At 38.7% G+C, this 10,183-nt stretch overlaps 1 protein-coding gene across 1 annotated transcript; it reads right to left on the bottom strand.

The window, feature by feature from the left end:
• Window positions 1-8,122: 8,122 nt before the first annotated feature.
• Window positions 8,123-9,055, bottom strand: LOC116900540 (olfactory receptor 4F21-like). The gene has a single exon (XM_032902268.1). The coding sequence runs from the start codon at window positions 9,053-9,055 to the stop codon at window positions 8,123-8,125; it is 933 nt and encodes a 310-aa protein (XP_032758159.1).
• Window positions 9,056-10,183: the final 1,128 nt, after the last annotated feature.

Below are 10,183 nucleotides of genomic sequence, written 5' to 3'. Positions count from 1 at the left end.
TTGTATTTGGGGCATAGATATTTAGGATTGAGAGTTCATCTTGATGGATTTTTCCTTTGATGAATATAAAGTGTCCTTCCTTATCTTTTTTGATGACTTTTAGTTGGAAATTGATTTTATTTGATATTAGAATGGCTACTCCTGCTTGGTTCTTCCGACCATTTGCTTGGAAAGTTGTTTTCCAGCCTTTCACTCTGAGGTAGTGTCTGTCTTTGTCTCTGAGGTGTGTTTCCTGTAGGCAGCAAATGCAGGGTCCTCGTTCTGTATCCAGTTTGTTAATCTATGTCTTTTTTATTGGGGAGTTGAGGCCATTGATGTTGAGAGATATTAAGGAATAGTGATTATTGCTTCCTGTTATATTCATAATTGGATGTGAGGTTGTGTTTGTGTGCTTTTCTTCTCTTTGTTTTGTTGCCAAGACGATTAGTTTCTTGCCTCTTCTTGGGTATAGCTTGCCTCCTTATGTTGGGCTTTACCATTTATTATCCTTTGTAGTGCTGGATTTGTAGAAAGATATTGTGTAAATTTGGTTTTGTCATGGAATATCTTGGTTTCTCCATCTATATTAATTGAGAGTTTTGCAGGATACAGTAGCCTGGGCTGGCATTTGTGTTCTCTTAGGGTCTGTATGACATCAGTCCAGGATCTTCTGGCCTTCATAGTTTCTGGCGAAAGTCTGGTGTGATTCTGATAGGTCTGCCTTTATATGTTACTTGACCTTTTTCCCTTACTGCTTTTAATATTCTTTCTTTATTTTGAGCGTTTAGTGTTTTGACTATTATGTGACGGGAGGTGTTTCTTTTGTGGTCCAATCTATTTGGAGTTCTGTAGGCTTCTTGTATGCCTATGGGTATCTCTTTTTTTAGGTTAGGGAAGTTTTCTTCTATGATTTTGTTGAAGATATTTACTGGTCCTTTGAGCTGGGAGTCTTCACTCTCTTCTATACCTATTATCCTTAGGTTTGATCTTCTCATTGAGTCCTGGATTTCCTGTATGTTTTGGACCAGTAGCTTTTTCCGCTTTACATTATCTTTGACAGTTGAGTCAATGATTTCTATGGAATCTTCTGCTCTGAGATTCTCTCTTCCATCTCTTGTATTCTGTTGGTGAAGCTTGTATCTACAGCTCCTTGTCTCTTCTTTTGGTTTTCTATATCCAGGGTTATTTCCATGTGTTCTTTCTTGATTGCTTCTATTTCCATTTTTAATTCCTTCAACTGTTTGATTGTGTTTTCCTGGAATTCTTTCAGGGATTTTTGCGATTCCTCTCTGTATGCTTCTACTTGTTTATTAATGTTTTCCTGTGTTTCTCTAAGGGAGTTCTTCACGTCTTTCTTGAAGTCCTCCAGCATCATGATCAAATATGATTTTGAAACTAGATCTTGCTTTTCTGGTGTGTTTGGATATTCCATGTTTGTTTTGGTGGGAGAATTGGGTTCCGATGATGTCATGTAGTCTTGGTTTCTGTTGCTTGGGTTCCTGCGCTTGCCTCTCGCCATCAGATTATCTCTAGTGTTACTTTGTTCTGCTATTTCTGACAGTGGCTAGACTGTCCTATAAGCCTGTGTGTCAGGAGTGCTGTAGACCTGTTTTACTGTTTTCTTTCTGCCAGTATTGGGGACAGAGTGTTCTGCTTTCGTGCGTGTAGTTTTTCCCCTCTACAGGTCTTCAGCTGTTCCTGTGGGCCTGTGTCTTGAGTTCACCAGGCAGGTCACTTGCAGCAGAAAAGTTGGTCTTACCTGTGGTCCCGAGGCTCAAGTTATTCGTGAGGTTCTTCCCACAGGCTCTCCCGATGGCAGCGACCAGGAAGATCTCCGCCCCTTCCGGGGAGCCTCCGTGCACCAGGGTTCCAGATGGCCTCCGTGTTTTCCTCTGGAATCAGCAATGTGTGTAGAGGAACAGTCTCTTCTGGTTTCGCAGGAGCGTGTCTGCCTCTCTGAAGGTTTAGCTCTCCTTCCCACGGTTTGGGTGCAGAGAACTGTTTATCCGGTCTGTTTCCTTCAGGTTCAGCGGTGTCTCAGGCAGGGCTCCTGCTGCTCCTGGGCCCTCCCCACAGGAACCCAGGGCCTTGTACAGTTTCCTCTTGGGTCAGGGATGTGGGCAGGGGTGGGCAGTGTTGGTGGTCTCTTCTGCTCTGCAGCCTCAGGAGTGCCCACCTGACCAGGCGATGTGTCTCTCCCACGGGTTCTGGGGCAGAGAGCTGCTGCGGGCGGGATCCAGCAGGGTGTGGGACTTTGGTCCCGAGGCTCAAGTTCGCTCGCGGGGTCCTGCCCACGGTGGCAGCGACCAGGCTGTTGATTCTTTATATAGTTCTTTTTGTTTCTACTTGGTTGATTTCAGCCCTGAGTTCAATTTTTTCCTAATTCTGTTCCTCTCAGCTGTATTTACTCCTTTTTTTTTTCTAGAGCTTTTAGGTGTGCTCTCAAGCTGCTAATGTATGCTCTTTCCTGTTTCTTTTTAGAGGCACTCAGAGCTATGAGTTTTCCTCTTAGGACTGCTTTCTTTGTGTCCCATAAGTTTGCCTTCATTTTCATTAAATTCTCAAAAGTCTTTAGTTTCATTCTTTATTTCTTCCTTGACCAAGGTATCTTTGAGCCTTGTTCAGCTTCCATGTGTATGTGGGCTTTCCCTCGTTTATGTTGTTATTGAAGACCAGCCTTAGTCTGTGATGATCTGATAGGATGCATGTGATTATTTCAATTTTCTTATATCTGTTGAGGCTTGTTTTATGACCGATTATATGGTCAGTTTGGAGAAGATACCATGAGGTACTGAGAAGAAGGTACATTATTTTCTTTTAGGATGAAATGTTCTATAAATATCTGTTAAATCCATTTGGTCCACAACTTCTGTCAGTGTCTCTATGTCTCTGTTTAGTTTCTGTTTCCATGATCTGTCCATTGATGAGAGTGTTGAAATTGCCTACTATTATTGTGTGAAGTGTAATGAATGCTTTGAGATTTGTAAGGTTTCTTAAACTAATGTAGGTGCCCTAGGATTTGGAGCATAGATATTCAGGATTGAGAGTTCATCTTGGTGAATTTTTCCTTTGATGAGTATGAAATGTTCTTCCTTATCTTTATTGATAACTTTAGGTTGAAATTCAATTTTATTTGATTTTGGAATGGCTATTCCAGCTTGTTTCTTGGGACCATTTGCTTAGAAAATTGTTTTCCAGCCTTTTACACTGAGGTAGTCACTCTGTCTTTGTCACTGAAGTATGTTTCCTGTGTGCAGCAAAATTCTGGGTCCTCTTCATGTATCCAGTCTGTTAGTCTATGTCTTGTGTGTGTGTGTGTGTGTGTGTGTGTGTGTGTAATTGAGTACATTGATGTTAAGAGATATCAAGGTATAGTGATTGTTATTTCCTGTTATTTTTGTTGTTACAGGTAGAATTATGTTCATGTAGCTCTCTTCTATTGGGTTGGTTACAAGGATATTACCATCCTCCTATCCTCCTTCTTTTGTAGGGCCAGATTTATAGAAAGATACTGCGTAAATTTGATTTTATCATGGAGTATCTTGGTTTCTCCATCTATATTAATTGAGTTTTGCTGGATATAGTAGTGTGGGCTGGCATTTGTGTTCTCTTAGGGTCTGTATGACATCTGCCTAGGATCTTCTGGCTTTCATAGTCTCTGGTGAAAAGTCTGGTGTAATCCTGGTAAGTCTGCCTTTATATGTTACTTGACCTTTTTCCCTTACTGCTTTTAATATTCCTTCTGTGTTTTATGCTATTGTAGGACAGGAGGAATTTCTTTTCTGGTCCAATCTATTTGGAGTTCTGTAGACTTCTTGTATGTTCATGGACATCTCTTTCTTTAGGTTAGGGAGTTTTTCTTCTATAAATTTTTGAAGATGTTTACTGGCCCTTTAGGTTTGCAATCTTCATTTTCTTCTATTATCCTTTGGTTTGATCTTCTCATTGTGTCTGGGATTTCCTCTATGTTTTGTGTTAGGAACTTTTTGCGTTTTGCATTTTTTCATTGTTGTATCAATATTTTCTATGGTATCTTTTGTCCCTGAGGTTCTCTCTTCTATCTCTTGTATTGGTATCTCTGTTTGTAATGCTTGCATCTATGACTTCTCATCTCTTTCCTAGTTTTTTCTACCTGCAGGGTTGTCTCCCTTTGTGATATTGTTCCTATTTCCATTTTTAGATCCTAGATAGTTTTGTTCAATTTCTTCACCTATTTGGTTTTGTTTTCCTGTAACTCCTTAAGGAATTTTTATGTTTCTTCTTTAAGGGATTCTGCCTGTTTACCTCTATTTTCCTTCATTTCTTTAAGGACATTATTAGTTATTTATGTCCTTCTTAAAGTCCTCTACCATCATTGTTACTTGTGACTTTAAATCAAAATCTTGCTTTTCCAGTGTGTTGGGGTATCCAGGGCTTGTTGTGATGGGGGAACTGGGTTCTGATGATGCCAAGTTGCCTTGATTTCTGTTGTTTAGGTTCTTGTCCTTGCCTCTTGCCATCTTCTTATCTCTGGCGTTGGTTGGTCTTGCTGTCTCTGACAGTGGCTTGACCTTCCTGTACGCCTGTGTGGCAGTACTCTTAGAGACTGACTTTCTTCTAGCGGGATCTGGGTTCACTGAGCTGTGTCAGGTCGCAGGGCACAGGTAGAAACTTGTAGGATCCTATTCCAGACTGCTTCTGGGTTCCTGTGTCCAGAAGGCTCTAGGCGGGTTTCTCTTGGGCCAGGTGTGTGAGCAGAAGTGGTGGTCTCACCTGTGCTCTCACGTTTGTCCACATGTCTGAGAAACCATCTCTCTCCCCATGGGATCTGGGTACAGAGAGTTGTGTAACAGGATAAGTACCGAGAGGAGACTGTTTTACATTGTCATAGTCACATAGTATGTTCACTTTTTATTTAGAAGTTTCTTTTCTGTGCACTACTGATTAATAAAAGCTGTGATTTTAACAATTTCATTGTTCTGTTTATTCCATTTATTCATGGGAATTTATTTATGAGTTCAGTACATTAAGGTTGTATCTAATCTATAGCTGTTAGGAATAAAACAGTGCAAACATCGTGATTGTCATATATAAAGATTTCTTTTAATCAAGTAAATGGTTAATAGTAAACTTGCTGTGTAAAATAGTTTATTGTATACTGATTTTATTGTTATTTTAAAGAATAATGCTTAAATGTGAGATGAATAGCTCATATTAACTTGGGGGAAAGTCTTCTAAGTTTTCATACTGTTGTGAAACTGCCTTTAATGTGATGTCTAATTCCATGTGGGCTCAGCATAAGAATGCATGCAATGTTTATACCTAAAACACATCTCTATCTTAATATCAGGAAGAAATAGTTTATCCTAAATACAAACATGAGTAAACATGGCCCAGGACTACAGTTTCTTGTTGCCTAAAACAATGATCAAATGTGATAACATTTGCATTAAATGTTCATAATAACAGAAGAAAAAAGAGCCATATAGTCAGGGGATAAGGAAAATACATTAATGGGAACATCAGATCAGTTATATCTCTATGAAATTGGCTAATATGTTGCCTGATAATATGTATTTTACTTTTTGTGTGAGTGAAAGCTAAGGATATTTTTGTGCACTGCACAAAACATTTACCTAACACTCACATGGCTCGGTATTAGGTAAAAAACTGAGGTGATCAATGATAGCACGATATTTGGCTCAGGACTGGTAACATTCTATCTTTACAAGCTCACAGAAGTTCTAATAAGCCAATCATCTCTCTAGAATAGGTGTTCCAACTTTATTTGATTTTGATTTGTGTGTGTGTGTGTGTGTGTGTGTGTGTGTGTGTGTGTGTGCACGCATGCAAGTTTATACAGGATGCTTAGGTGGCATCAATTCAATGTGGATTCTGAGTACTGAGTTTTTTTTTTTAACCACTGTGTCATCTCTGAAGCCCATATCCTTATAGAATCTTGAACTCGGGCATGGCTATTTCTTTTTTGGTGGATTTTAGTGAGGAATAGTGATACTTCAAAGCACAGCGAAACTGGCAGGTGAAATCTGGAAATGAAGACAGTGAATTCCAGATGTTAGGATAGGCAGGCTTTAGGAAGGAGGCATAGATCACATATTAAGAGCGCTGTTTTATGGTTCAACGTACTTTTTCCATCTTAGAAATCTGTAGTAGGTACTGGATCTACAGATTGACACAGCCCCAATCCTTAACCCAGAAACGCTTTCCAATTGTTAACAACTTGTAAATAAAAAAAAATAACTTTTCTAAGGGAGGATCCCTGGAGAAACCACTACTTTTAAGGGAATAAGTCATGTATATACCATGACTTCTAGTTTTGTGCTTTTATGGGAATTCTTGTTGTTTGCATTTATATCTGTGTTTTATGTCTTTTCTTTCTATCTTGTCCTATTCTAATTTGCGTATTTTTACTTTATCTTACTTCATTTTGTTATTATCCCTTAGTAGCCTATTTGTTTTATTTTCTAATGAGAGACAGAAAGGAGATGGATTTAGATGGGAGGGGATATGGAGAGGAACTGGGGAAGTAGAGGGAAGGGAAACATAATCAGAATATATTGTATATAAAATTCAATAAATGAAAAAAGATGAATGGATACACTGCTTTACCCAGTGTCTTAGTTAGGGTTTTATTGCTGTGAACAGACACCATAACCAATGTAAGTTTTATAAATGACAACATTTAATTGGGGTTGTCTTACAGGTTCAGAGGTTCAGTCCATTATCATCAGGGGAGGAGCATGGCAGCATTCAGGCAGGCAGGGTGCAGGAGGAGCTGAGTTCTACATTTTCACCCCCCAAAAAGACAGGAATAGACTGAGCATCCCCAAGCAACTAGGAGGAGGGTCTCCAAGCCCACCCCCATGGTGACACACTTCCTCCAACAAGGCCATACTTTCTAATAGTGCCACTCCGTGGGCCAAGCATATATAAACCATCACACCCAAGAAGATGAAAGCCTCTTTCTTCAGACTACTAATCTACTCTCTGTGGTGTAAATTGCTATTTTAAAACCCTTTCAACCATGAAGATTCTTCTAAGTGCCTTTTCCTCAAATGTTTCCTTTCCCCTTGTGACTCTTTATTCATGGACCATGTTATTTGTTTATATGGGTAGTCAGATTTATTTTGGCTTTTGCTCAATCTTTAATTTCAAGCTCAGATGTCAATTCTTGACTCAGCAAAAGTCAGATTATTTGGTTTTACAGAGGATGCTGTCTAACTCTAATATTTAGAATACTACACTGGCCATTTACTTGCTAGCCCATATTCATGAATGGAAGACCACCAACAAGTGATAGTTTCTAGGAACTCACATGCAGTAGAGAATTGCAGGTTTTGATGATAGAATTCTTCATGTCCATGTATCAGTTACTGTCACATAATTAAAGTAGAAAAACTTAACTTGTAGTTCTGTAAGTGACACAGATTTGAGATTATGACCTAACCTTTAATTGATGGTTAGCTTATTTTAATGTAGTTATCATCAAATCTGCTTGATCGCTTTTCTAGTATTTCTAATGTACATAGAAAAATCTCTAGGAGACAACTTGGGCGTGGCAAGATAGAAATATGAGTTTTCAAAATGTAGAACTACTCTGGATACCTTTTCTTACACTTGAAATGACTATAAATTATAGCATCTATATAATCCCTGTTAAGGCAAAGCCAGAAGAAATTACCAATATGCCACTTTCCAAGGATGACTCTGAAACTTCTCTGAATAATTTATTCACATTCATATTTAAAGTCTGCCTTTTTTTGAAAGAATATGACCCAAATAACTGGAGACACTAGTGCTAAATACAGAACAACACATTGCGATGATTCATTTATTCACCCAAACAAATTTGGAGCTCATTTCTGAACATGAAAGGCTGACATTATGTATTTTGTTGTATTCAAATTATCATTAAATTAAAATAGAAAACACATTTATTCATCCATAGTGCCTTTTCTTTTAAGTATGAGTACATACTTTCTCATGGGAATAAAATCAATGCATTAATAGTTTGTTGGAATGCATATAAGTTGTGAGGTAGTTGATATGTGAATTGGCAAGGTTAAGTAGCATGTTCCTTAGTGGAACCTTCAAATATATAGCTGGATGTCCATTTTTAGAACTTCCACAGAAAATGTCATTATCAAAATCTGCTACAATTAGCTCTTTTGCATAATCTTTGAATTGATATTCTTATTTCTTTGTTTCTTAATGTATAAATGACAGGATTCAGGGCAGGTGTGATAGCAAAGTCAGCAATAAACAGGTATTTGTCAATCGATGATGTGGGGAAAGGCCACACGTAGAGAAACATGCATGGAGTGAAAAACAGAACAACCACAGTGATGTGAGCTGACAGAGTGACAAGAGCCTTTGACAAGTCCCCTGAAGACCTTTGCCAGACTGTGACCAAAATGAAGACATAGGAGAGGAGAAGCAAGAAGAAGGTCCCCATGCTCATGAAGCCACTGTTGGCAGCAACAACAAACTCAAACTTGTCTCCATCTGTGCAGGCGAGTTGTATGATTCGAGGGAAGTCACAGTAAAAGCTGTCCACTTTGTTAGGACCACAAAAAGGCAGGTTTACAACAAAAGAGAACTGTGACAGGGCATGAATCACTCCAGTGACCCAGCCAGCAATTACAAATGAAATGCATATTCTAGGGCTCATGATGCTCAAATAGCGCAGAGGCTTACAGATGGCTATGTATCTGTCAAACGCCATGGCTATGAGCAGCACCATCTCCACTCCTCCCATAATGTGGATAAAACAGATCTGAGTCATGCAACTGTGGAAAGAAATGACTTTGTGTTCTTTTAGAAGATCTGAAATCATCTTGGGAACTGTGGTGGAGGAAACCCACACATCATTCAAAGACAGGTTGGCCAACAGGAAGTACATGGGTGAATGTAAGTGAGAGTCAGCAATTACTAAAATGACAATAAAGAGATTTCCCAAAATGATGCCGATGTAGAGCATTGAGAATGTTACCATGAGAAAAACTTTCATTTCCCAAGAACTAGAGAGTCCTAGAAGAACAAACTCAGAAACTCTGGAGGCATTTAGTTGATCCATTGGCGTGGGTAGTTTAAATTCATTTGATGTGAGGAAATGATGAAAAATTGTAGCCAAAGTTATTAAAGGACATTTTACAATTTGGAACTCCTTTGTTCTCTTAATTTCAAAATCAAGAGAAAAAAGCCATTGAGTTGTCTTACAAAAGAAAAGTAATTAAAAATACTAATGTTACAAGTATTATAAATCTAAAGAAACACAAACATAAATTTGGTAGAGAAAGGCAAATGGGCTTCTGTGTTTTATTCTATGAGTAGATATTCTGTTGTTGTAGATTTGCATTTCATTGTTTCTCAATTCTTCCTCTGAACTCTTTCCTAGATGTTTTCAATGTCTTATTAGTTCAGGAGACAAAGTATTTATACAGTATGCTTTTGGACTACTTTGCAAATGATTCTTTCATGAATGTATTATTCATGAGTTTATTTCACCAGAGAACTGAATGTTTATGCTCAACATTATTTTTTAAACACAGTTCATCAGTAAGTACTTCTTTAGTAAAATTTTATTAAAATTATTCAAATATTTTGGTGGACATGCATTAGTTGTACTCATTCCTGGGTACACTATGGTCTTTGAATACATGCAGGTGGTGTGCAAAGATCTAATGAAGGCTTTTTTTCCCTTTTTTAATTTATATTTTCTTTATCTACATTTCAAATGTTATCCACTTTCCAGGTTTTCCCTCTCGAAACTCCCTATCTCATCCCCCTCCCCCTGCTTCTATGAGGGTGCTACCTACCTATCCATTACCTCCGAACTCTCAGCACTGGCATTCTGCTACACTGAGAATTGAGCCTTCACAGGACCAAGGACCTCTCCTCCCATGATATCAACAAGGCCATTCTCTGCTAAATATGTAGCTGGAGCCATATGTAACATGTGCACTCTTTGGTTGGTGGCTTAGTCCCTGGGAAGTTTGGGTTGTCTGATTGGTTGATATTGTTGGTCTTCCTTTTGCAAACCCCTTCAGCTCCTTCTGTCCTTTCTCTAACTTCTCTGTTGGTGGCCCCATTCTCAGTCCAATGTTTGGCTGCAAGCATCCACCACTGTATTTGTCATGCTCTGGCACAGCCTCTTAGGAGGCAGCTATATCAGGTAGCTATATCAGAAGTCAGCATGCACTTC

The sequence above is a fragment of the Rattus rattus genome, chromosome 5, assembly GCF_011064425.1.
Source record: "Rattus rattus isolate New Zealand chromosome 5, Rrattus_CSIRO_v1, whole genome shotgun sequence".
NCBI lineage: Eukaryota > Metazoa > Chordata > Mammalia > Rodentia > Muridae > Rattus > Rattus rattus.
This window is presented reverse-complemented; position numbering and strand designations above follow the sequence as displayed.